Raw genomic sequence first — 27,169 nt, 5'->3', positions numbered from 1 at the left:
AACATTCTAGATCTGGCATGTCTAAATCAGAATGCAGAGTTACACATTTAGGATTGCTGTTAGTTTAAAAATCTTATAAAGGACTATAAAAATAATATTTTCAAAATGTAGACTTTCTGAAGTCTCTCTTCAGAAAAATGAAAACTAAAAGGAATAGATAAAATAAAACCACCGGCTGTAAAACTTCTTTTCAAATTTTGCATTTACGTCCTATCTTATAATTAAAACTGTTTCAGTAAATGATCTGTACTTCTGTACTTGCTGTTTTGAGCTCAGAGCTTCATGAAATTCCTTATTTAAAAGTTACATTTTAAATAAAATTGCAAACTCATATCAATTTAGTAATAAAATCATGCATTGTCAACTTCTGGAATATGCAATTTTGGCAAGGCAATAAGCTGAAATAACTGAACCACCAATAAATGCCTTGAGTTTCGCAGTTTAAGGGCCAACTTTTTTTGTTTGGTTTTGTTTCGGCTTTAACACAAGTGTTTTTAAACAGTGGCATACCATAGGCTAATTTTTTGAAAGTCTTGTGTCTGTTCAATATCTAATGTATTGAAAGTTGAAGTACATTTACATGGAATCTTTGTTCTAATGGAAAGAAAAATCTGTACTACTTGAAGAATATAAATATTTATTTTCACACATAACCACAAGCAATGAGTAGTTTGATCCCTGTGCTTTAAATGTTTCCAGAGTAAGAATCTCAATATTCAATTAAATATTCAATATTCTATAGTAACCAGTTATATAAAATTCAGCAGTCGTTTCTTCTGTTGGAATATTTGTTACTTAAGTTATTCTTTGTTTTGATTGAAAGTCTCAGAAGTATTTTAAAAAAGAATAGTATTTATGTAGATTATTACTTAAAATATTTGCTGCTGTTGCACAACCAAATTGCTTCACCTTGATTTGGATCTGATTGTGTGAGATGCTAAACATTTGCTGTAGTCTCTGTAATCTCCAAACTCAATTTCTGGCTGCCTGAGAAGCTGATGAAAAATCCAGGTCACTTTTGTTCCTAGAACTCTGTCTCCGAGAGCCCAGCACTCTGCAAGGTGAGGCACTTAACTGAGCTGGAGGACTCACCCATCACTTTGGATGATGGGAAGCACCCTAAAATGTGTTGTTTGATAAGGGAGGTATAGAAACCAAGATACTTCATCTTTCCCAGTTTTGTGGCTTAAGTAACTTTTTTTCTAATTAGAGTTAGATTTTTTCCCGTGCTGAGCACTTCTTTAGGTTTTTGCTGATATTTTTCAAGGTAACATGTCCTGCTAACAATATGAAAGTCTTTAAGGTATTTCTTAACCAGAAGTATTTTTTTCATCTACAGTGTGACATTTGTATGTGTAATATATCTGTGTTTGAAGACCCAGTGGATATGCCTTGTGGACATGACTTCTGCAGAGCATGTTGGGAGGCGTGAGTATATGTGCTCTTCTATCTTTTAAGAAACTTTCATACTTGCCATTTTGAAGAGGAAAAGTCAGAGACCATAAACAGTTAACACTGAAGTACTGCTTGGGTTTCAGAGAGGTGCTGGTTTGACCCTATCAGATATTGAAGTTGTCACTGAAAGTGTCTGTTGATTGTACCACTGTATTGTCTTGTTACAGTGTCATATCAGCACAGCTAGCCAAATTTATATGAACCCATTCCTCCTGTGTTAAGGAAGAGCTCTTTCTCTTCCATATGAGCTTTTAGAAGGCATTTCTTTTAAAGTGGCAAGAAAAGTAATAGTCATGCTTCTGTCTTGCAAATTGTTATGCAGCAATGTAGAAGTTACCAAGAGAACAGTGGCCTGACATGGTGATTCTAATCTGGGTGCTGGACTGTGCGTACTGTGATTTATGCGTGCACTCAGAGCTACAGCTCAATGATAAGCGTTTGCAGTGTCACATCTAGGGTGGGATTTATCTTTCTGAGCCCCAAGTGACAGTCATTTCTAACTTAGAGCATAGCCAGGGCTGAGTTATCACATTCTAAGACATAAATCTAAGATGGGATGAATTGATCTCTCTACCTTCACTATTAAAGGATTCCAGGTGGCTAACTTAGAATAGCTGTGTGGCCTATAGGTGATTTAAGTTAGATGAGTACCATCGTTGATGTCAGTGGTAAGTTACAGCTTTTAAACCATCGTTGATGTCAGTGGTAAGTTACAGCTTTTAAACGAAGCAGCCTTGTGCGCTGTTAGTTGAAGTCCAGCTTCCTGCAGATATCTGAGCTCATTCTGTCTTGCATTCTGGCGCTTAGGGACTGTAAAGGTCTCCATTTAGAAATTTGTTTCCAAGAGCAGACCTATTTTGACTAGCACAGTTGTAAAAATTAATTGCATATCAAATTAATTATTTCCTAGATTAATTACATTTACATGTTCCATTTCTAATTTAAGTTAGAAGTAGTGCTGAGTTTAATTAAACGTTGCAGAGCTCTGTCTCTGTTAAATGGCAAGGATGGAAGCCACAAACACATCAGGCTAAGCATAGCTAATGGTGCTCACTTTTGGCCCATGACAGTGTTCTTTTACTTTCTTTTTAATTATGCTGTTCATCAAATCTGTAGCCCTTTTCAGCAGAAAGGGACAATTCCTATTCTTTGTTTAAAAAATGATTTATGTGAATATCCGTGAATCTAGCATTATTATTTATCATATTTTATCATATTTATCATATTTTAATTTTTACTTTTTATTCACAAATACTGACTGACAAAATTCTGGCAGATTTTTGAATCTGAAAATTCAGGAAGGTGAAGCTCACAACATTTTTTGCCCAGCATATGATTGTTTCCAGCTTGTGCCTGTAGACATCATAGAAAGTGTGGTTTCCAAGGAGATGGACAGAAGATACCTTCAATTTGACATTAAGGTAAATTATCAAACTGTTCTTGTATTCCTGAACTCTATTCCATTTTATAAAGAAAAACTTCAAGCTTCTGTGCTAAATGCTGGAATATATCTGTAACTTTACAAGTAGAAATTCATAAATTAATATGTATGCTGAATTACGGGCTGATTTATGTGCCATAATATCAATGTTTGTTATACCACTGAGAAAAAAGAAAGAATAATATATTTATTCCTTAAGCACAAATGCAGTACTTTCATAATGTGTATCCTAATACAGTATTAATAAGATGATTTGATCAAACTAGTGTTTGTAACAGGGCATATGAAGCTTTTCCTCAACCAGCCATGTTTGTGTTGGCAATGTAAAATTTTTGAGAGGTTTTGGATTATTGTTATTACCAAGAGACTGTTTATGTGCAGAAATAGCACCTGTTTACATTTTTTAAATTTATTGGTACAAGCGAAGTAATCTTTTTCCATCCAGTGCATGGTATAATAGCTATATATAGGAAGGGAAGTAGGAAAACCTTGATTTGATTTTCCAGTTTGCTTTTTTAGCGTGTTTGTTTCTATCATTGCAACTTGTTTTTAAAAGCGATCTTTTATTTCACCTTTTTTCTTTTACCCTAGTGTAGTAATGAACTAGTCTCAGATAATGTGCTTTTTTACAATGGTGGCAAGGCATAAGAAAGTAGAGAAATATTTTTTCATTTACGATACATTATTTTCTCTGTGTGACGGGTCTCTTTAATTCATAGTGGCAAACTCTGCATCAGTAAGATGCAGATTAAATACCAGATCTGATTAATCTTTTGCATGTTCATGGCTGGTGATCAGCACAGGTTTGCCGCAAAGTAGTGAAAGTTCCTTTTTCTCCTTATTTATTAGATGTAAGTTCTACAAAAGAACACCTACTGTCTTAACCAAAACAGATTGGAAGTAAATTCCTGAATTAGTCCAGTTTTGATATCAAGTTTCTTGCAGATGGGATATATTGTGGGATTTTTGTTTTAATCAGTAAGATTCAAATTCTTTTCAACTACAAGAGTCAGGTTTTTTAATGAGTATATTGGTAGTGCGTATGTAGTAGAAGTTTACAGTAAGCCATATCACAAAGGAGTTGACTTGCACACATGGAATATATTGTTTGCTGTGTAAGTCATTTGCATCTTAGCACAGGTTGGGAGTACTGTTGTTATTTCAAACAAACAGAATATTTTTAAGGTGGAGATTAAGTTATTCGCTTTGTATAATTATTTTTAAAAGCTCATCAAAGTAGTTATAAGATTGTCCTTAGGCTTTGTTGGCTTTGTTCCTTCAAAGGAAGGATTATGAATACAGATTGGTTCGTGTCAATGATGAAATCTGATCTTATGTAGTAAAATATTTTCCTTTTTTCCTTTTTTGATCCCAGGCTTTTGTTGAAAATAATCCTGCTATTAAATGGTGTCCTATACCAGGCTGTGAAAGAGCAGTAAGGCTAACAAGACAAGGATCGAATTCAACAGGATCAGATACACTTAGCTTCCCTATGCTAAAAGCCCCTGCTGTAGATTGTGGGAAAGGACATCTTTTCTGCTGGTTGGTACTAGAAACTTACCTACATTACATAAACTAACAGTCGCTGCTATTCCAGGGGTTAATTTGAAAGTCCCTCTTAGCATCAAGCATGTAACAAAAATCTGTATGGATGGTGTATGACTACTATCCTGTATCCATGCACTAAATTGCCTCATGTGCACAAATAGTTTATTATTTTGGGGCACAACAAAGGTTTATAGTACTGTCTTACTCATTATTGCCTCTGTTAGATGCAAAACAGTGGTATGGAGTGTTGTGATGTTCTGAGGGGGCAGAGGAGAGGTGAGATATTGGTGGAGGGATTTCTGTGTCTGCTCTGGATTGCTGTAGTATAATAGAAACACTGCACATTATGCATTGCAGTACAGAAAATGAGCAATTTTTAGCTCTTTCTATATTTTTTGTAGAATCAGGTCAAAGAAGCTGGAGTTTGAATAGAACTATGAAGGACCTTTTGCTTTATAGTTAGCTATTCTCTTTGCAGGATCACTTCAATCATTGGTTCGCTTTAGGACCAGCACATTTCCTTTATGTTATCTTCTGCTGAATCTTGAGATGGATACAGGCTCAAGAAGGAATAAAAAACTGTAAGATATTTAAAAAACATCCCTCAGATTGCTTATCTTCAGCACTTCCAAGGAAAGGACAACAGCAGCATCAACAAAAGCAAAGAAGTGGTTGGATAGTTTTCTGTAGTGCAGAGCAAATCCCTCTCTTAGTTCCTTGAGTTCCTGCAGTACTATAAATCAGAAAGTTTTGCTGAGGACAGCCATATTAGTCTTAACAGTACAAAAAAGCCATACATGAGTGAGTTCCTCTGGAGAAAATAAAGTGTATTCTCAGTTCAGAGGGTTTTCATCATTACTGTATGCATAAAAGGAGCTTGCTTTATATCTTTAAAGTTCAGTCAACACATCACACAGTTCTATACTTACGTAAGTTCTGCAAATTTTACCCAGGTAATCTACAGCTTAGCCATTGTAATAGCAATTGGTACTGCATTCCCTAAGAGATTCTCCAGAATTTATATATTAGAGTCTCACTCTGCGAGAGGCATCTCTTCAGGTGCACTTGGGAAGCCAATTATAGGTTGCAACAGTGTTCTGCTGGTTTGATTCAAAATTCACTATATGGTATAAATATTGCCACGAGGGGAAAGAAAATCCAGAACTGCATTCTTTTCGGATGATGCTTTTCACCCTTACATGAATTTAACTTGTTGAAACTTGGTACATTTTATTAAATATATACTGCACCTTCAAATAAATCACCCTGCTGAATCATAGAATCATAGAATAGTTAGGGTTAGAAAGGACCTTAATATCGTCTAGTTCCAAACCCCCTGCCGTGGGCAGGGACACCTCACACTAAACCGTGTCACCTAAGGCTCTGTCAAACCTGGCCTTGAACACCGCCAGAAATGGAGCATTCACAACTTCCATGGGCAGTCCGTTCCAGCACCTCACCACCCTCACAGTAAAGAACTTCTTCCTTATATCCAGTCTAAACTTCCTCTGTGTAAGTTTTAACCCATTACCCCTTTGTCCTATCACTACAGTCCCTAATGAAGAGTCCCTCCCCAGCATCCTTGTAGGCCCCCTTCAGATACTGGAAGGCTGCTATGAGGTCTCCACGCAGCCTTCTCTTCTCCAGGCTGAACAGCCCCAGCCTCTCAGCCTGTCTTCATACGGGAGGTGCTCCAGTCCCCTGATCATCCTCGTGGTCCTCCTCTGGGCTTGTTCCAACAGCTCCATGTCCTTTTCATGTTGAGGACACCAGAACTGCACACAATACTCCAAGTGAGGTCTCACGAGAGCAGAGTGGAGGGGCAGGATCACCTCCTTCGACCTGCTGGTCACGCTCCTTTTGATGCAGCCCAGGATACAGTTGGCTTTCTGGGCTGCAAGCGCACACTGAAGCCAGCTCATGTTCGTTTTCTCATTGACCAGCACCCCCAGGTTCTTCTCCACAGGGCTGCTCTGAATCTCTTCTCTGCCCAACCTGTAGCCGTGCCTGGGATTGCTCTGACCCAGGTGTAGGACCTTGCACTTGGCATGGTTAAACTTCATCAGGTTGGTATCAGCCCGCCTCACAAGCATGTCAAGGTCCCTCTGGATGGCATCCCTTCCCTCCAGGGTATCAACTGAACCACACAGCTTGGTGTCATCGGCAAACTTGCTGAGGGCACACTCAGTCCCACTGTCCATGTTACCAACAACAAGACCGGTCCCAACACTGATCCCTGAGGGACACCACTTGTTACTGGTCTCCAACTGGACATTAAGCCATTGACCACAACTCTTTGTGTGTGGCCATCCAGCGGCCATCCAGTTCTTTATCCACCAAGTCATCCACCCATCAAATTGATGTCTCTCCAATTTAGAGACAAGGATGTCGTGTGGGACAGTGTCAGACGCTTTTCACAAGTCCAGATAGATGACGTCAACTGCTCTGCCCCTGTCCCATCAGTTTTGTAGCCCCATCATAGAAGGCCACCAAATTGGTCAGGCAGGATTTCCCCTTAGTGAAGCCATGCTGGCTGTCACCAACCACCTCCTTGTTTTTCATGTGCCTTAGCATTTCTTCCAGGAGAATCTGGTCCAAGATTTTGCCAGGCACAGAGGTGAGACTGACTGGTCTGTAATTCCCCGGATCATCCATTTTCCCGTTCTTGAAAATGGGGGTTATATTTCCCTTTTTCCAGTCGTCGGAAACTTCATCCAACTGCCATGATTTTTCAGATATGATGGCCAGGGGCTTAGCAACTTCATTTGGATCTCAAATTCGACCATTTCGTGATCGCTGCAACCAAGGCTGCCCTGGAGTGTCAGATTTCCAACGAGCCCTTCCCTGTTGGTGAGCACGAGGTCAAGCATGGCACCTCTCCTTGTTGGCTCCTCTGTTACTTGCAGAAAGAAGGTGTCTTCCACGCAATGGAGGAACCTCCTGGGTTGTTTGTGCCAGGCCGTACCATCCGTACCATCCATCTGGGGTTGAAGTCCCCCATGAGAACTAGGGCCTGCTAGCGTGAGGCTGTTCCTGTCCGTCTATAGAACACTTCATCCACAGAGTCCTCTTGATCAGTACTGAGGAACACAGTCAGGGAGGCTAAAGGTGTTAAGTGTCACAGCTGTTTTGTGTTAGTTCCCTTCATTCAGTGCTGTCATCAGTGAGTATATCCAAATTACAGCTTTGTTTCATAAAGATTTATGAGCAATAGGATCAATGCTCTTATTCTGGTAAAATGACATCCCAATATAAAAATCCTTGTTTTGGGGTGGGCTGAGGAAAGAACTTCCATGAGAAGTTGTTCTTCTATGATAGTCTCTGTCATGACTATCATATAGATCGATGTAGAGATAGAGATACATGAGATATATATGTGATAGCACTTTATTAAAAATAGATTTACAAATTTGAAAACATAAAAACTACAACCTTCCCCCCAGTAATAGATTAACTAATCAGCTTTTAACTTAAAACTAAGGTTTTTAAGTTAATTTTTGCTAGTTTCAGTCCTTTCTGGGAGCAAAATTTTCATAGAAGTCTTGGCTCTCTTGAAGCAAATGATTTACGTGTACTGCTGCCCCACAGAAGTGGAAGGTATCAGTTTTTCACCACAGCTGAGATTGCCCTACAAACTCATTCATTCCAGTACAGTCTTTCCTAGCTACAGATCTGAAGTATCTCCAAACAGGGATCCTTGTGTAGTGAATTTAAGCTTGTTTGATAGCAGACTGGCTAGTGGGAAAACAGTTGAAAATGATTGCCATGACCTTTCCTTTGTTCCTGCTTAAGAGGGATCAGAAGAGTATTGCTGCAGTCACTGCAGAAAGCAGTTCATAAGTGGATCTGCAGAAAACTTGTGTTATGTTCTGGTGCAGTTGGTGCCCATCTGAAATGTACTCCCTCTGAATTTTGTTTGATGTGACAGATGTCTGAGGCTATTTGCTGCTGTTCCAGTAAAAAAGGGAATTGTTACTAATTTGGAGTCCATATTGGCACATCTACACCAAAGCACCATCGGGAAAGCATGTATCTGCCACTGGCTTGTAGTGATTGCCATCCTGAAAGCTAGTGGTAGCTTCAAAAGAAACTCAAGGGACTCATTTCTCCACTATATCCATGTAACAAAGTTAAAGCCCCCATTTAGGATACTCTGGTGGAAAGAGTAAACATCCACAAATACTTAAAGTTGGTGTTGAAGGGTTTGGATCTTGTTCTAGATTGAAAGCTCAAATCTACTTAAAGATTAATTATTACAACTGAATAGATGCAAGTAATTCTACATAAAACGCATTTCAGCTATAGCGAGCTACCTACTACTTTTGGATAATCTCTTTATTCTGGCTTACCTGTGTCACAGGAACTACACAAGCACATTCTGTGGCACTAAACTAGTATCCAGGTGTAACTCCAACGAAGTGCAAACCAGCTGATTTATTTCAGATTGTGATTTTTAAAAGCTCTTTTCCTTTCGTGTCTCGCGTCATTGTTAATAGTGGTCATCTCTGCTTGTGAGCAAGTAGTCTAAGAGCATTTTAGAATAATGTTAATTGGATGGCTTTTTATCTTCCTGACTTAATTAAATTTTGAGTGTGTCTTGAAAAGTTTTGAAGTTTTTTAGCTTGAACCAATTTTAACTTTAATTTTTAATCTCTAAATAAGTAATCGTTTATACACCTTCATTTTCAGGGAGTGTCTCGGTGAAGCACATGAACCTTGTGACTGCCAAACCTGGAAGGACTGGCTACAGAAGATATCTGAAATGAAACCAGAAGAACGTAAGAACCATGCCAGGGCTTGGGAAGGGTGGTGTAATTTTTTTGCTGTTGTTATCTTTTGGGTTTAGAGGAATTTTTTAGTTCCATTAAGTAAAAACTCTACATTGGTTGAAAAATAGGGTAAAGGGGAAGAAAATTAAATCGTTCAATGAGGGGCTGCTTCATACTTCAGCTGCATATTGGGCAGCCTGTGGTGGACTTCTTCATAAACCATTCCTCCCCATAAATCCGCATATGGTTCAGTCATGGCATATAAAATTCTTTCCCTTCCTCTTACAGCTTTGTTTCATTAATTAATTGATTTATTCCTGAACATAACTTTATTTGTCCTGGACAAATTTAAAATCTTCTAGCCCAGTCTGCACTTTGTGTTGTGTTCATTGCAGTTGTTTGTGTGCTTTAATTCAGACCAACAGGTGATAATAATAGTAAGGTTGAGGGTGAATTGCAAGGCAATTGTGGGGGATGGCTTAATGATAAATAATGTTTACTGAAGAAAAACTAATAAAGGTTGGGTTTACGCACGACAGATTTTGTTGGTCAACATTAACTAAAAAAATGACAGATTGACAATAATTCAAGCAAAAAACAACTTGATTATCGCAGTTCAGAGCCTTTGCATAATGCATTATAAATATTCTGGAAAGCATAGAAAATGTTATAAAGATGGAAAATGTACCATGTCAAACCATGCCAATTTTACTCATACAGTATTTGCTCATTTATATATTACAAATACCATACAAATTTATATAGAAATATATATGTAGAAATATGTATGAATTATATGTGTAGTAATTTTATATATGATATTTATAAATGAGAAAATGTGTATATTTGTGAGAAATATATACAGTGAAGAATTACAATATTCTGTCAAGAAACAGATCCTAATCTGATTTTCACAAAAGATTACACAAGTACAATTTCGACTTCTCTGCTTTTGCATGCTCCATATCCTCCTGTCACCCTCATAAAGTTGTGGGAGTGAGTGAAGCTTATGAAGATGCTGCCAACTGCCTGTGGTTACTAACGAACTCCAAACCATGCGCCAACTGCAAATCTCCAATTCAGAAGAATGAGGGCTGCAACCACATGCAATGTGCAAAGGTAAGAAAGACCCTTCATGTAATTTGTTGTGAAACATAATTCAGGTTACATATGTCATGTATATGTTTTAAGAGCACAGGTGTGCAGAAATCATGCCTGAGATCTGGTGGAACCTGCTGGAAGAATTAGATCATTTGCAAATGGCAGATTACATGTATTTAGAAAATGTTTAATATTTAGTGAAATCTGGCTGGCTGGCAGGTAAACACTGTAATGATCGAAATTCATAAACACTAAGAAATATTGGCAATACAGCTTGGAACTTAAGGAAATTGAAATAATTGATAGGTTAATCATCATTAATGATGTAGAAAGAACATTTTTAGTTGGCAGAAGATAAAACGTTTTAAGGAATGATAAGCTCTAATGAAGGTTTTGCCTTACTACATTTTTCTTTTGCATTGTTTCTCTAACATAACAGCGAAACAGAGAAGTTTAAATGGAAAACTGCAAAAAGGAATTAATCGCAGGAAAGAGAAGACAGCAAAGAGTAATTTCAAAAGAAACTTACTGGTGACAGAAGCCAAAAAATTAGTCATGAGTTTGCACTATGCTACTAAAATAGAAAAAATACTTTTTGCCATGAGTTCAGTATCATTTGAGAAAGCATTTTCTCTCAAATTAGTTAAAAGCAGCATGTTAGAATACCATCTCTTTATGTCAGAAGTATCTTCTATAACTACAGCTAATACCTCTTTGAGGAGCATCATTAAAAATAAGAAAGATGCACACACTTGACATAGTTGGCTGCCGATGAAAAGCTAAGAGACTTAGAAAGTAATTTTTCTGGAGAGGTTAGTCTCTTTCCATTGCTATGCAAATCCCATTTTCTTTATATTCTCGTCACATATTCTCTCCTTTCTGTGATATGAAGATTGGGGCTTTTTTTAGTGTCATTTCTTTGGTTTTGTCTGTTGCAGCAGAGAACAGATTCTCCTTCACTTTTGTTTATGCCAAGTTTTATGGGGTTTGTGTTAGTTTGGGGTTTTTTCCTTACATGATTTTGAAAAGAGCTCCTAAATTCTATAGTGCTAAAAACTGTAAAAGGTATTTTCATTGCAGCTTTTGCCACTTAGCTCATCTCAGTGGAAGAAAGTATGGCTTCAGGCTGGAGAACACATTGGCCATTAAACACTGTTGAATGTAGATAATTGAATTCAGCGCCAGTCTAAGGCACCAGCTGACAACCACAGTTCTCTTTTATTCTTCAATGCTGTAGTTTATGAACAGCTCCAAGTGTCCTTAAAGCAGTGAGATTCCTTTTGTGGTGGAGAAAGCTCTGCAAAGAGAAGCTGCCTCCCCTCAGCCTAGTGGGAAAGGAAAGGAAGTGTATCCTCAAGCACATTGCAGGGCTCAGATACAAGGTATAGTGGTCACCTTGCTTCTTTTCCTTCACTGAAGTAACAGCCTGTGACGAAGGTTCTGCATTTGCTGCAGTAAGATCTGCTCAAGCCTACTACACGGTGAACTCTACAACTGCCTCTTAGCAGGTAGCATGTTGTAGCCTCATCTACACCACTCTTGATGTAGAGGAGGATATTCTTTACTCATACAATCACATTTCTGTACTAAGTAGACATTTTCCTGTTTTATGAGCCAGTTTCTAAGGGGACGAGGTTTAGATAGTCCTGCTGTCTCCCCAGCCTGTAATATTTTTTAACCTTCTGAGTACTTTGAATCAGATATGAAGGAACAGGATGGGGTTCATGGATATTAAATTGCTGCAAGTTTCATGGAACTTGGTAGCTGTACGGTGCAGAGACTTAATTTGTACTGCCACGAAGAGAGAGGCTGAAATACCTACTCAGCAGTTACCTCTTCTGCATAGCTGAGACAGTGGCTGGGCAGCAGATGCACTTTGTTAAACCTGGGCAGTGATGCTGCATGGCTAAGTGATCATAAAGGGACATAAAACAGAGCTACGGTTTGGGAGATGTGTAGAAATAAGCGATGTGGTTTTGAAAGTTTAATGAAACTGAGGTATTGGAGGAGGGTCTGGGAACTTTGGATCTTGGGCTTTTGAGGAGGCATTGGGAGATGTGAGAGATTAGAAGATACATATTCATCATAGAGTGGTCATTGAGTGAGATAATTTGGAAGAGGTGAGATTAGTGCAGTAGAAGCATATACATATAAATTATTATGAAGTTCAGCTTTATTAGTTCTGTTGCTTGTGAAACAAATATTAATGGTTTCATATTAATTAACGTAAATTTTTGCTTGCCTTTTTCAGGATTTTCTTTGCTTATCTGTAAAACAGATGAAATAAACACAATTTACCAAGAGGAAGTCTTTTGCCTGTCCATCCGTAAATAGTTTCCAAATATTTTGAAATAAAGTAGCTGAGAGCTCCGTACTGAGTTGAGAGTATTTAATACAGTTTGATCTTCTCTGATGCAGAGAAGCCTGGATAAGTCAGATCTCCTTGTACGGTGTTACCTGTTTTGAAAACTCTACTCAGTCAGTGCAGAAAAGGCTGACCTTGGAGTAATCACTCTTCAAAGCTTATGTTCTGGTTTCTTCTCTGTTGCTTTAGTATTTGTTACTAATATTTTAGTATTTTTAAGTTATTTTATTTTTTAATAATTTATATTATTATTTTAAAATATTTTACTATTTTACTGTTTGCATCAGGAACGCCACATGACAAAAACACTAGTAATCGTATTTTTTAAGTGATATTAGGAGAAAAAGTAACATTAATTCTCATGAGCAGTTTCTGTGTTGCTTAAAAAAATGGGACTATCTTTTTTTGAAAATGATAACAAAACCAGGCCAAATGATAAATATCAGCTGTATTTATAATTTGATTATTTTATCCACTTGAAAATGAACATGTAGATCCAACACAGTCTTGTGATCCAAGGAACAAAAATTATGATTGATGTGATTTGATAACCCAAATCTTCTGTAGTAGGTAAAATAGGAAGGAAGCTCCTCAGAAACTTTGTTTGACCATAAGCACACTCAGAATGGTGTTAATTCAGTTGTTCCTGGGGGAATAATGATGAATAACTGTAAATCTGTAATGTATCAACTTTTTTTTTTTTTCCTTTTTTTTTTCTGAAGTGCAAATACGACTTTTGCTGGATATGCTTAGAAGAATGGAAGAAGCACAGCTCTTCCACTGGAGGCTACTACAGATGCACTCGCTATGAGGTTATTCAACATGTGGAGGAACAGTCCAAAGAGATGACAGTAGAGGTAACAAATGAACGTGTGTGTTTGAAAAATAGCCCTAAGGCTGCAATTTTCTGTTTAGGAGAAGTTTCATCAAAATTCTTCCAAACCCAAGCTCTATATAGGAAAATACAACCTTAAATATATCAAAGAGACAGAAAGAAAACACTGCTTATTTGTGGCTAGAAACATAGAATTTGGTTCTGCTTTTGGGCTTTGGTAACAACCACCGGTGACTTGACTTGATTCATTTTACTTCTCTGTGTCATGGTTTTCTTTTGTGAAATGGGTATGCTAGTACTGTAATTAGCTGCTGTGCACTACAGAAGATATGCATTAATTTTGGCTCTTGGAAAGTATCTTTAAATAGCATGCACACACAGCATATCAACTCTGGCTACAGTATCTACAAACTTGTGAATTTAAAAATTACATTTGTCTCTTTACTTACATGGCATTTGTCAGCATTGTTTGCAGTAGAATCATAAAATCATATTAAGATCATCTAGTTCCAACCCCCCCTCACACTAGGGCAGGGACACCTCACACTAAACCATGTCACTCAAGGCTCTGTCCAACCTGACCTTGAACACTGCCAAGGATGGAGCATTCACAGCTTCCCTGGGCAACCCATTCCAGTGCCTCACCACCCTCACAGTAAAGAACTTCCTCCTTATATCCAATCTAAACTTCCCCTGTTTGAACCCATTACCCCTTGTCCTATCACTACAGTCCCTGATGAAGAGTCCATCCCCAGCATCCTTGTAGGCCCCCTTCAGATGCTGGAAGGCCGCTATGAGGTCTCCACGCAGCCTTCTCTTCTCCAGGCTGAACAGCCCCAACTTTCTCAGCCTGTCTTCATACAGGAGGTGCTCCAGTCCCCTGATCATCCTCGTGGCCCTCCTCTGGACTTGTTCCAACAGCTCCATGTCCTTTTCATGTTGAGGACACCAGAACTGCACACAATACTCCAAGTGAGGTCTCCCTAGAGCAGAGTAGAGGGGCAGGATCACCTCCTTCAACCTGCTGGTCACACTCCTTTTGATGGAGCCCAGGAAACTATATATACTTTATATAGAGAGGGAATAGAAACAGTTGGTTATGTAATTGTATCTACTGGTGATTGCTGAATTAAGTCATAAGATTTATTTTGGTTTCTTTTGTTTCCCCATCTTTTTCCAGGCTGAAAAGAAGCATAGAAGATTTCAAGAGCTTGATAGGTTTATGCACTATTACACAAGATTTAAGAACCATGAACTTAGCTACCAGGTGTGGGTCTAGCCATTTTTACAAATTTTTGTTTCTGTTTTGATAGAAACAGATTTTGTTTTTATTTTAATCCAAAAATAATTATGTTATTATATATATTTTTTTTTTTTTTTTCTTAGTTAGAACAGCGCCTTCTGAAAACAGCCAAAGAAAAGATGGAGCAGTTGAGTAGAGCTCTCAGTGGAAGTAAGTATTTGCTGTGATCTATGAATTTGCTTTGAAATAAAATCAGCTTTGTTATGGCTAAGTCTTTACTTTTGGGTAGAGCTTACGTCAGTCTGCTGTGTGATGTGATCCCTTCTGTACTCCAGTGCTAGAATTCATAAGCAGGGTAGAAAGCTAAGTGTACAGTAAATCTTACCTATTCCGAATTCTCAAGGAGAAAGTAACATTAGTAAGGGAAAAGGCAATACTCTGCACTGACTTCTTTTAGTAAGAGCACTGTTTAGTCATTGTGAACCTGCTTCTGTTCACTTGCCAAATATTTAACTGATGTGCACATAAATTTACTTTGGAGAAAACTCTTACGCTAAAAGAATGCTGACGTCATCAGGAAAGTATTTTCATAATGCTTGTTTCATCTTACAGCTGAGGGAGGCTGTCCCGATACCACATTCATTGAAGATGCAGTGCAAGAGCTTTTAAAAACTCGCCGCATTCTTAAGTGTTCTTATCCATATGGATTCTTTTTGGAGCCTAAAAGCACAAAGAAAGAAATATTTGAACTTATGCAGGTAATACATGCATATATTTTGCTTTTCTAATGTTCCTCTTTTTTTGTAATATTAGTTAATCAGTGTGGTTTTGCCATTTTTGTGGTGTAAAACAGATATACCTGTCTGTATTTGTAACCAAGTTTGGAGAACTAGCACATTTTGATTATTCCATGACAAAGTAGCTTGTAGTTCAGTTTTAGAATGAATGAAAAAAAACTTTGCTGCAAAAGCAAAGGAGTAAGGACTGGTGGAAGGGGAAAGAAAGAAAATAATCTTTCTGAGGGTAACATTTTAGCTTCAGTCTTCATCTTCTCTAGCTCCTCTTCCCTGTCTTTCCCTACTAATGTGTCTGACAGGTGGTTGGGGGCAAAACTGGGGGACTACCTGCGTAGCAGTGGCATAGGCAACAGGAGCTGCTGCCTCCTTTCCCTTAGCCTTTCCTTTAGCCTTTCTCCTTTAGCTTTTCCTTTTCCCTTTCTTTTCCTTTTCTCTTTCTTTTCCTTTTGTTTCCCTCTCCCTCTCCTTCTTTTTTTCTCTCTCTCCCCCCCTCCCTCTCCTTCTCCTTTTCCCTGTTCTGCCCCTTTTTTCTTCTCCCTCTGTTCTCCTTCCTCCTTCCCCCTTTCCTTTCCCAGAGAAGCCCAGCTGCAAGCTGAAGGGCAACATTTAGGTTGGTAAAAGACTAGGCTAGAGGTCAGGTGTTTCAGGGTATGTTGGTATTTCAAATGGTATTTTCAGGAAAATGGTTCTCATTCTGCTCAGTATTTATGGTGTAGAGCTCTGCCTGATTCATATTTCACTGTAAAACTATTTTATCCTGTATTTATTAACTATTGCAGACAGACTTAGAAATGGTCACTGAAGACCTTGCACAGAAAGTGAACAGGCCTTACCTGCGGACTCCTCGCCATAAAATCATCCGTGCAGCTTGTCTTGTGCAGCAAAAGCGACAAGAGTTCCTGGCCTCTGTGGCCCGTGGTGTGGCTCCTGCAGACTCACCAGAAGCACCCAGGCGCAGGTAATCCAGACAAAGTGCTGTGCACATCAAACAAGTTGCTTTGGTAGGTGCCAAAGTGAGAGAATCTACCATCATTCTTTGACAGAGAGGTGATGTGGAGCTGATAAGCACAGTGGTTGTAAGTCACCAAATAGTGATATTTTCTTGGACATCTGATCCTAGTGTAATTACAGCTTTTCACTGAGGAAACATGTATTTGAGAATACATGTCTGTATGTTGCAACCTGAATTGCTTTCCCATCTGTGATACATAAATGATTTGATGATTTGATGTCATGGCTTCCATTTCACTTTTTTTCCTTCAAGATTGGCACTAAATACCTAGTATGCTTTAAAAATCTATGCATATTTGCTAAAAAAATCAGGCAGTTCTGGAAGAGTCAACAGTTTAATTGTATGGCTTTCTAAATGTGTTGTGAGGTAGGAATTAAAGCAAAAGACTTGTTAAGTTTAGAGAGTTACAGTTGCACTGGTTTTTAGATATTGATAGGTTTTGAAGCTCTGGAGGATTTTCATACTTGTTCTGCTTCTAAACTTTGTATCTCCTAATTTTATAGCTTTGCTGGTGGAACATGGGATTGGGAATATTTAGGATTTGCATCCCCAGAGGTAAACTATTTCTTTTTAATTTCTTTATCTTAGTTCTGCCTATTCTAGAAACACAGGTATGATTGCAATCTGCATGAAGTGCTGCCTTATTTTTGTTCAAAGCATTTCAAATTGGTCTAAGCTCACCATTTTTATTTATTTCACAACAGAAGGAAATATATTCGTAGCTAACCGTGCAGTGACTCTATATGATACAGTTAATTTAAGGTGGCGTTAGACAAACTATGTTGCTTTCATCATTTTCCAAGCGCATAACCAGTTTTAAAATTGTATGTAAATTGGTGTCTATGTGCTGGGGAACCTTAAAGTAATAAATATATGAAACTGTGTAGATTACTTTTGAATGCAACATCAGTTCAGCAAAATTTGACAAGAAGTCTAAGAAATTTCCATCTTTCTGTCACAATCCAAGATAAACATACAGGCATACACTTAAATATTGTTAAGTATTTGAAATGTTTCTTTTGGGGTGTATGTATTGAAGCAGGATGGAAATTGCATACTCAGATGAGATGAACTTCTGCTACTCAACCAAGAATGAAAATTATAATTTTAAAAATCAATATTCCACTATCTATATGTGGGAAAAGAGTGAATAATTTTCAAGACTGCACAAAAATATAAGAGGCTTCCTTTATCATCTTAACTTTTATTTAATATTTTGAGAATGTTGATTAAAGCCTTCAGTTAGGAAAGAAACTTCATTTCAGCATTTCCTTGGTGCCGTTTTCTTTATAAAAGAAGTGTTTTCTTTATAAAAGAAAACCTGCTGTTTTCATTTTAAAGCCTCCTGGAAAACTCCACAGACTTCTATATATTTCCTTTGCTATTGTTGCTGGTGAGCATCACACTGCTGAGAAGATAGTTTGCTTCTCTACAAAAAATCAGCTTGCTTCTCCTGTCTAGTTCCTTTAGTCCTTTCTTTTGAAATAATTCCACATTTGATAATACCAAACTCATTGTGATGTTACTGTGTCATCAGTGGAACTGGTTGTGAGAAAAAGCTGATAAATATGTTGATGAGCTGTTTAGCAGTGAGTGCCATTGCAGTCGTGCTTAGATGATTGCTTATGAGTTTTTATGATTTGCATAAATGTGGCACTGTATGATGCAAGTTGGTTTCTTTGCTATGTAGCTATCAAAAATACTTGCAACCGCCTATGCTAAAGGAATTGTCTAGAATTAATAACGGTCATCTGTGTTTATTTTAGTGAATTTAACTACAAAATTTTTTATTGAGAATGACTGAGTATACCAGATTATTACAGAAACCAGATTCTCACTGGGTTTAGTGAGGAACACTGCTTGTAGCAGACCAGTGTGTGAAACCATAATGTTCCTACCCAAAAAGACTAAAACTTCTTTTGCTCACATATATAAAATTGTTCCAAGTAATCAGAAGTAATTTTTTATCAGTACTGATTAAGATGTCTTTCTAAAGGTTAAAAAGTCACCAAAAGTGAAATGGCTATTGGGAAAATCTAGGATTTTTTTGCAAACAGATAAGAGATAAGATCTGATACAATTAATAAATCTTCTGTTCAGTGATCGCTTCCCATTATTCCTTGGCTGATTCATAGTGATGTAATTACATATTGTTTAAATAATTTAGTTATACTGTTCCATATCAGGTTTTGATTTTCTCTTGTTTGGACCACAGCCTTCCTTTTAGAGAATCTCTGAGCTCCCATAGAAGCTGGAAGAATATTTTAGATAAGAATCACTTCATGTTTGCCCTATTTTTTTACACTGTTCCATAGGCTAACAAGCAATACTACTAACCACTGTTGAAGACAATAGTGGGGTAAATGGACCTTTTGTCTGGTCAAGTACAGACAGCTACTTAGAGCAACCTGGTCCAGTGGAAGGTGTCCCTGCCCATGGCAGCGGGAGTGGAACTGAATGATCTTTAAGGTCCCTTCCAACCCAAACCATTCCATGATTCTATGATTTTTATGTTCTTACAATTTTCGTGGATCATCTCAGATCAAAATCTGCCCACACTGATGATTTTGTGACTTGTTTTGGCTTGCATATGTCATTATGGATAAGGGTTTCATCTGAAAGAGTTCGTGGAAAGACAACATGCCATCATAGAATCGTAAAATGGTTAGAGTTGGAAGGGATGTTAGAGATCATCTAGTTCCAACCTCTCTGCCATGAGGTCACTGGGTAAGAGAAATGACACTCTGTAAGTTTTACACACTTTAGATGTTGAGATATTCCAGGATGAAAAGTTAATATAAGAAAAGAAAGCTAATTGTAATGTTATCTTTCTAAATTCATTTGGCCAAATGAGGTCTTTTCCAACTTGGGGCTCAGGGAAATAAATAGCAGTATTATCTTCTGAAGAGAAGAGCTAATACCTGTGTGTATGTTTTTATTGCCTTGTGTAAAAACTGAAATGAAAGATCTTACCTACACAGTCAGGGTCATTGTCGGCTGTACTGACCTTAAAACATATCTGGAAATTAGTCTCTTAGTATTAAGAAAGGTATGGAAATCAAAACATTTATTTCCAAGTATTAAGATAATTAATCCTTGGGATACTAGCTTGATGTGGTCAAAAATGAGTCTTTCCCATAAATGTTACATAAACTATCTTGGGTAAATACATACTACATAAGAAATTCCAGGCTGCAGGAGTTCAAATCTGTATGGTAATGCTCATTAGCAGCTCAAATTAGACAAAAATAGAGATTTGTAATTCCTGGAATAAAAATCCATCCAAGACTGTTCAGTAGAGGTGTATCAGCTGTGGCTTAAGAAGTTCCTGAGACACAGTGTCCTGGAGGCTGGGAAAAGTATAACAAGTCCCAGTGTATGTCGGCCAGCTTTCTGTAGTCTTCCAAAGATTATTTTCTGCTGGTAGTTGCTGGCAACAGGGACTCTAAAATAATCTGTTGGTTCAATTCAGATTAATTGTTCTTATGTTCTAAAATCACTAGCTCTGTATATATGAAAAATCGTGTTGATGTGTATGTATATGAAATTTGGCATCAAAACAAAAAATGTGTCCTTGTAATTCTTTAAGAAGGGGGATTGCAAGTATTAATATGTTGGTAATATGTCAAGTATTTTTCTTTGCTAGTTCATTTTTTTATATATTTAGGATTACCTTGTGGGGTTTTTTTTAGTTATTATTTCTGTTAGACATTGCATGATACAACTTGCAATTTATTTTTCTGAAAACAGGTGATTTTATAATAAACATATAAAATCACACATTTTTCATAAAAATGTGGTGCTTATTACATCAGAAAAATATTACTGCATGCTGCCCTGTATTTTGTAACCTTTGGTTTATGCAGGAATATGCTGAATTTCAGTATCGGAGGAGGCACAGACAGCGTCGACGTGGAGACATGCACAGTCTGCTGAGTAATACTCCAGATCCTGATGACCCCAGTGAGAGTACACTAGGTATGTTCCTGCCTGGGCCTGTTCCTTTCTTCTTCCTGCTTCAGAAATTGCTAGTAGTGACCACAGTGTTCATTCTTCTGTGGATACACTTTAAAGAAGCTTTAGATACATCGCTGTATTTTCCAGGATACAACATAAAGGCTTATTTTTGCTTTTTTGTATGTGATCTTAGAAGTGTTGCTGACTTCATTGTGGCTGCTTCTCTTTTTAAAAAGAAAGGCATTGATCTTCCCACTAATAATTCCTCAGCTGTTTAGAGCAGGTTTGCTTTTCTGAAGAAATTCTGAAGGGCATATGCTTCATATGACAGTCTTATCTATGTACCTGCTCCTTCATGCCAATTAGAAGGACCGGTTGTGCATAAAGCAGAGGGTGGATAGAAGAGGATTCCCCTGCTACAGGCCTGCTGGAAGATAGTCACAAGGCTGTATTCCAGAAACCCTGCTCAGAAAATCCTGTATTGGCAAAGACAGCCAGGAAACAAGTTGGCATGGGCTGTGACTTCCAGCATATGCTCTTCTAAGCAGTGCTATGGCTGGTAGTGCAGTCCCTTAAGGTCACTGTAACTTGGCTGTCTGGGCTGTCTCCGTTCTGCCAGGACCTTTGCAAAGGTACAAAAATGGCTCAAATCCAAATCATACTATGACACTGTTTCTTCAGAGCTGCCAGTTGTGTGCTCGGTCTCTAAGGCATGCTGCACAAACTCTGATTGCTGTATCTCATGAACTTAAGTCCTATACGTAGCTTGTCCTTTGAAAACAAAAGGAGAAATTCTCTGCTGAGGAGAAATAAACACATTCTTTATTTTAGAAACAGTAAAAAGAATTTTGGTGAGCTTCGGGCCTTCCCTATTACAAGTAAAATGCAAACCCATCTTGTTAGTTTGAGGACTGGAATTTGACTGAACACTTGCATATTGCAGTGATGACCAGGACATACTGTTAAAGCACACAAAAGAGAATTAGTTTGTCTCACTTTGGTTCATTTTAAGTTTTGAAATGGAAAATTCCATTTTCCAAAGTAAAAGAGTTACATTGATTTTTATTACAGGGCAGTTTTTCTGTAAACAGCATTTTACTTTATGTCTTTTTGTTGGTTGTTTTAAGAAAACAGCAATGTCAGTAATTGCTGAGGTTACACTATACTAATGACTCTCACTTGTGCTGCAATGTTATGGTAAATGTAACGTTAACATTACAGCTGAGTTGTTGTCTTTGAAATAATAGAGAAATGGGCAAATGTTGTTTGTAATCCATCAGTAAATGCATCCTATATTTTGTCCATGTGCAGTATTTTTCAGAACTTTCCCTAAATCATCTATGTGCCTTAAAAGCACTTTGCCCCTCCTGCCAACAGGCGTATGCTCCTGATAGCATACTCCATCCTTTCAGAGACAAAAAGAAGGGCACTGAGAGCAGAAAAGCACAAACGAGCCAGGCAGTCACTCCTTAAACAGTGAGACTGGGGTTTTACCACTGTGTGAGAGTCGATGTGGAAGGAGTGTTTTGAATTATATCATTCTGAGTGAATGAAGGAGTAAAATTAGACAGAGGTAATCCAAAAGGAAGGAAGAGATTCTGCCAGTAAGTGATAGTGGGGAAAGCTTCCTCACTGGTTCTTCAACCGTTTTTGTTTCAATTGCCCAAACAGACACTCAGGAAGGTGGCAGTAGTAGAAGACATGGCACCTCCATGGTGAGTTCAGCTTCTATGGGTATTCTTCACAGCTCTTCGCTTCATGACTATACCCCTGTCAGTCGCTCTGAAAACCAGGATTCTCTTCAGGTATCTCCCCTAATCTCTTTTCCATTCTCTCTGCTTTGCTTGCCTTCCTCTGGTCTGCTTTTCTGTGTCATTTTGTCTCTGCAAATTGTCTTAATTCTTCAGTGAGAAAGGGAGAATCTAGGACAACAAATGACACATTCACACTGGTAAGAAATGCTAGCCAATCTCTAATGTAAGTCACCTTTTAAATTATGTTGTCAGCTGTGTCAGTAAAAATTGATTCTGATAAATGACATGTAGGAATAATGAATGAATTTGAGATTTGAGCCCAAATTACTTTTCATCCAGAATATGTAACAAGATGAAAGTTTTATTCTGAAAGCAACCTTGTGTATTTCCACAGGCTCTGAGTTCTTTGGATGAAGATGACCCAAACATTCTGCTAGCTATTCAGTTGTCATTACAAGAATCTGGCTTGGCCATAGATGAAGAAACTAGAGACTTCCTAAATAATGAGGCATCTTTAGGAGCAATAGGTACCTCTTTGCCTACAAGATTGGACTCTGCTCCCATAAGTATAGATAATCCAAGAGGCGCTTTGAGCAGCTCTGAGCTGTTAGAACTTGGTGACAGCCTGATGAGACTAGGGGCAGGCAATGATCCCTTTTCAGCTGATCGTCTTCACTCACACCCTTGCAGTGACATAAGAAGTGGATTATACTCAACATCCAGTGATGCTGATTCCAGCAGTCAAGATCCCAATACCAGTGAAAATCTACTTGGAAATATTATGGCCTGGTTTCATGACATGAACCCACAGAGTATTGCTCTGATCCCCTCAACAAGTACTGAAGCAGATGAGGATTCACAGCAACCCAGTACTGAAGATGGGTCAGCAGGTCAACCAAATCTTACAGACACAAGGCTGGAGCCTCAGGAGGAGCATGCACTATTTGAGGATGCACTCAAAAATGAAGGCAGAGGAACCCAAACAGAGGAAAGCACTTCTGAAGAAAACATTATTCCAGGTGAAATGGTATCACAAAGTGGTGTTAGTAACAGGGAGGTAACAAGCACGCTGGATGCTTCAGGAGATGCTTCAAGTCAGACTCCTCAAACCTCAAGTGAATGGATTGAACATGTGCATCTGGTATGAATAAAAACTAAATCTGGAGTAAATGGATGGCAGTGACAGATGGTACAGTATGTGGAGTAAGCATTATGGAGGCTTTGATCCACATAATTACAGCTCAGCTGTAACCACTGACGTAACATCAGATATTTAGGAGTTCTCTTGAATTGTAGTTCTTCATAATAATGTGAACCTTTCAAGGAATATCCTTTGCATTCAGTTAAGTAGTACTTGCCTTTTTGCTCTCAAGAGGAAGGAATAAGTAGGTTGTACTCCACATTCCTAATACAATGCAGCATCTGTTTAGCCTTAGGTTGATGATCCTTAACTTGAAAGTATGGATTAAAGGCTTACACTGATTATTTTGGTTGGTTTTCCTAAGAAATAGTTTATTCCATTTTTTAGAACTCATTCTTTCACCAAAATAACATTTAGCAGTTTGTTTGCATTTTGTTTTTGTTTTCTGTAACTTTTCTTTAGTCATTTTTCATTTTTGTTAGCAGTGTGAACGGAGGTATTTAATGCTTCTCCTTAGTACTGCTCCAGGAACAAGTTTTAGGGGATATTCTTTCCCACTAAAATCAAAGATTTTTTCATGTCTATTTACAGTCCAAATGTGCCAAACTGTGAATAGTTAGCTGGCAGTAGCCTAACAAAACAGCGCAGTGTTACTCTATCAAACTAATCCCACAATTCTTAGCAGTGAAAGAAACCACTGGGTAGCATTGCTTCTCTAAATTAAACTGGCATGTGTTGCCATGGTGACTGCATTTAATTAAATGTAGCCTGTATCTTTAAGTTAATAAAACCTAATGCTGCTGTTAAACAGTTATTTTAAATATTAAAATACAGTGAGTTAGCCACAGCTATGCTGTATTTTAAGAGACACTTTAATGGAAGTGCAATCATAGTTCTTTCTTTTCATAATTCTACAAAGCATTCTATGCACTAATAGTGCAATTACTTTTAATGATAACATTTTATAAAAATGTAGGAATACAGAATTTTCATATATCAGCCAGTCCCACAAGTAAAGTTCAAATAACACATTCTGCTCAACATGTTACGGTGCCTTTGCCTAACCCAACTGGATAGTTGCCACAGTTAAACAAGTAATTCAAATTCAGTGTCTGTTCTGGAGTAACTATGCTATTAATTGCAAAGACCTCCATAAAACCACCCATGGCCTTGCCTTTACAGTAAATAACTAAATGTTCAGTCAGTGTTTTTGCATAAACAAAACACTGCTAGGTATTTGTTCTATTGCACAATACTCATTTGCTGTGTGATTACTGTTTAGTGTAAAAAAATAAAAATAAAAAATAAAAAAGCAAACACAAAACCCCTTTTCCTAGGTGTTGTACCGTGAAAAAAATAAAAAATACTGGTTTAGATTTGCTTAAAAGCATCAATCTACAGTTAGTGAGATACAATGGTACAGTATGTAATTACAACTAGAGTAAGTTGTTCAAATGGCTGTTTTAATTACATATAATCAAAACTTGTCATAACATGAGCAAATTACATACACTCCATTTTAAGTTTTGCTTAACTGTTACCGGAGATTTGTTGATATGATATAAAAGTTTATTACTACTGAGTGTGTATAGGCAAGTGTCATAATAGCAAAGTTTATGTATTGATTACTGTGAGTTCAAGTGAGTGTTTTGGTAACTAATTCATGCCAATCCAGCTTTTGAACCTTGAAGTTGCAAGGTTTGTATTAGTAAAAAATTAAATAAGAGTATTTTACCCTTACCCCATAAAAATCTTGTTCATTTTGCAAGCATCTTTAGAGAGAATGAAATAGAATAGTCTCAAATAACTTCAACTTTTCCTCTAGCTGCCCTGTTCCTGAAATAATAATAATCCTTTGGACATCTTTGAAAAATACCTATTTTAAATTGTTCTATGATATAAAATCCTTCAACTAAAACAATTCTTGGTGAACGATCATCATGAATTGGTCTGAAAGTTGTTTAACTCACATAGCTTCCTTGAATTGTAATTTCTGAACAGAAAGATTCTCACAAGAAGATCGTGTATTGCATTGAGATGTCTTGCAAAGTTACAGTAAGATACGTAAGAATGCTTTCTGTGAAGATTGTGAAGTCTGTGGGTTCTGGTTTTTTGTAATTTGGTTAGGTTGTGCAGTATATCCATTGTTTCCGTGTTACTCGTATGAGCATGAAATTAGCCTATTAAATTTGTATTTTCTTGGTACTTATTTTAACACCATAGTCATTGACTTTACAATTCAGAAATAAAGTTTGGCAAGACTATTTTGTAAACCTGTTAATTTTATAATGTAAAAAATTACTCTAACCTTGAATTGTTATTTGCACTTTCATAGTCTATACTTGATACATTCCCACTTTATATACAAGTAGGATACTACAACCATGTAGATGTTTGGCCAAATGAATGCTGTTAATAATATGTAAAATTCTTTGATTAAACATTTATTACTTAAACTAATTCTGTTCTGTCTCATTACATCTTAGACTTACTGTAGCAGATTAAGACTGATGACAGACATTACTAGGGTATGTTCAGTCCTGTGCCAGAGTAGCTGGGGACCACATAGTAAGTTGAATGTTTTGACTTGTAAATATAAGGTACCTATATTTGTTAAGCTTCTAAAACAAAATCTAAAATAGACAATTTTGTCTTAATTGCTACAGGAATATTGTGTACTTGTTTTTTGTGAAGAGTAATGCCTTGTCACTACAAACGGTGCTAAAGGGGGGGGGGCTCATTTTTCGGGAAGATCCTGTTAATTAGTGTTACTTAAGTGCCACTTAATATCCAGGCTCCTTTTTTGTTACCAGGAAATTCCAGGTTACATTAACAGGCACTAAACTATTCTGTTAATTGCTACAGTAATTTAATTAGCTTTCTCCAACAAGCATGCCAAGATGGGGGAGAGCTTCTGAAAGCTAATGTATGAAGTTGGATTAGTCACTGCAAGGCACTTTCCATCACCTGCTGCTGTGGTATCACTGCATATGCTGCAGTCAGCAAAGACTACTAAGATCGTGAGTATCACAAGAGAGATTTTTGGGTTTATAGCAGCTAAAACATACTAATAGAGAAGTTTAAAACATAGGTTCTGAGGTGTTTAAAATCACGACAGCACGCTTCAAAATTGGACACCATCGCAGCCCAGTTTCAGAGATCTGTTTATCAGGGCAAATCTCACCATTGCCGTCACCTCCTTTTCTGCCCCTCTCCCAGCATGCACAAGGCATCCCACTCAAGAGGCTCTAAGAACGGAAGCCAACCATGGGTGTAATGATAGGTAGTTTCTTTACCAAAAATTGTCTAGACAGTCTACTCAGAATTAGACAGTACATTCATTATTGTCCTTACTACTCTTCCGTAGGTGACAGATACAGAAAGTGGCAAGATGTAGATGTGATGCAAAACTGAGTGTAATTTTAACCATCTCATCCTTCTAACTGAAGAGTAAAGCACAAGATGTGCATCAAAAGGAGGAGATGGATCCCCTGCAAATGTTGCATAAAGCTGTGTTTGCTGTCAGTCTTTGTATGAGGACAAAGCTTGGCTTTCTGCAATGGTATACTGCCATTCCACTTCAAAAATAGGCAAGTAAAGAATTTATACTGTTCTCCAAATATATAACAACATAAAACAATTTAAGTTGTTCATAAAAAATACTGAAAATAGAATAATGGAATAAAAATCATGTTTTCTATCTTAACTGCAAAGCCCTTTTTTCCTCAGCTCTTCATAGACACTTAATGTT

The 27,169-nt window shown here is 37.6% G+C and overlaps 1 protein-coding gene across 3 annotated transcripts in view; it reads left to right on the top strand.

Annotated features, from left to right (window-relative positions):
• ANKIB1 (ankyrin repeat and IBR domain containing 1) overlaps window positions 1-25,826 on the top strand; it is a 95,845-nt gene extending 70,019 nt beyond the window's left edge. For 2 of the 3 annotated variants that reach the window (XM_080611792.1, XM_080611791.1), the window contains 14 exons: window positions 1,340-1,428; window positions 2,732-2,876; window positions 4,272-4,438; window positions 9,134-9,222; window positions 10,202-10,332; window positions 13,402-13,536; window positions 14,695-14,781; window positions 14,901-14,967; window positions 15,370-15,515; window positions 16,334-16,512; window positions 17,070-17,121; window positions 20,433-20,544; window positions 22,195-22,328; window positions 22,672-25,826. In XM_080611792.1, the coding sequence (XP_080467918.1) occupies window positions 1,340-1,428; window positions 2,732-2,876; window positions 4,272-4,438; window positions 9,134-9,222; window positions 10,202-10,332; window positions 13,402-13,536; window positions 14,695-14,781; window positions 14,901-14,967; window positions 15,370-15,515; window positions 16,334-16,512; window positions 17,070-17,121; window positions 20,433-20,544; window positions 22,195-22,328; window positions 22,672-23,424 (2,286 nt within the window). In that variant the 3' untranslated portion in view covers window positions 23,425-25,826. The remainder of the gene's footprint in view (window positions 1-1,339; window positions 1,429-2,731; window positions 2,877-4,271; window positions 4,439-9,133; window positions 9,223-10,201; window positions 10,333-13,401; window positions 13,537-14,694; window positions 14,782-14,900; window positions 14,968-15,369; window positions 15,516-16,333; window positions 16,513-17,069; window positions 17,122-20,432; window positions 20,545-22,194; window positions 22,329-22,671) is intronic. The other variant, XM_080611793.1, reaches the window with a different exon arrangement.
• Window positions 25,827-27,169: the final 1,343 nt, after the last annotated feature.

The sequence above is a fragment of the Psittacula echo genome (genome assembly GCF_963264785.1).
Source record: "Psittacula echo genome assembly, chromosome: 2".
Taxonomy (NCBI): domain Eukaryota; kingdom Metazoa; phylum Chordata; class Aves; order Psittaciformes; family Psittacidae; genus Psittacula; species Psittacula echo.
This window is presented reverse-complemented; position numbering and strand designations above follow the sequence as displayed.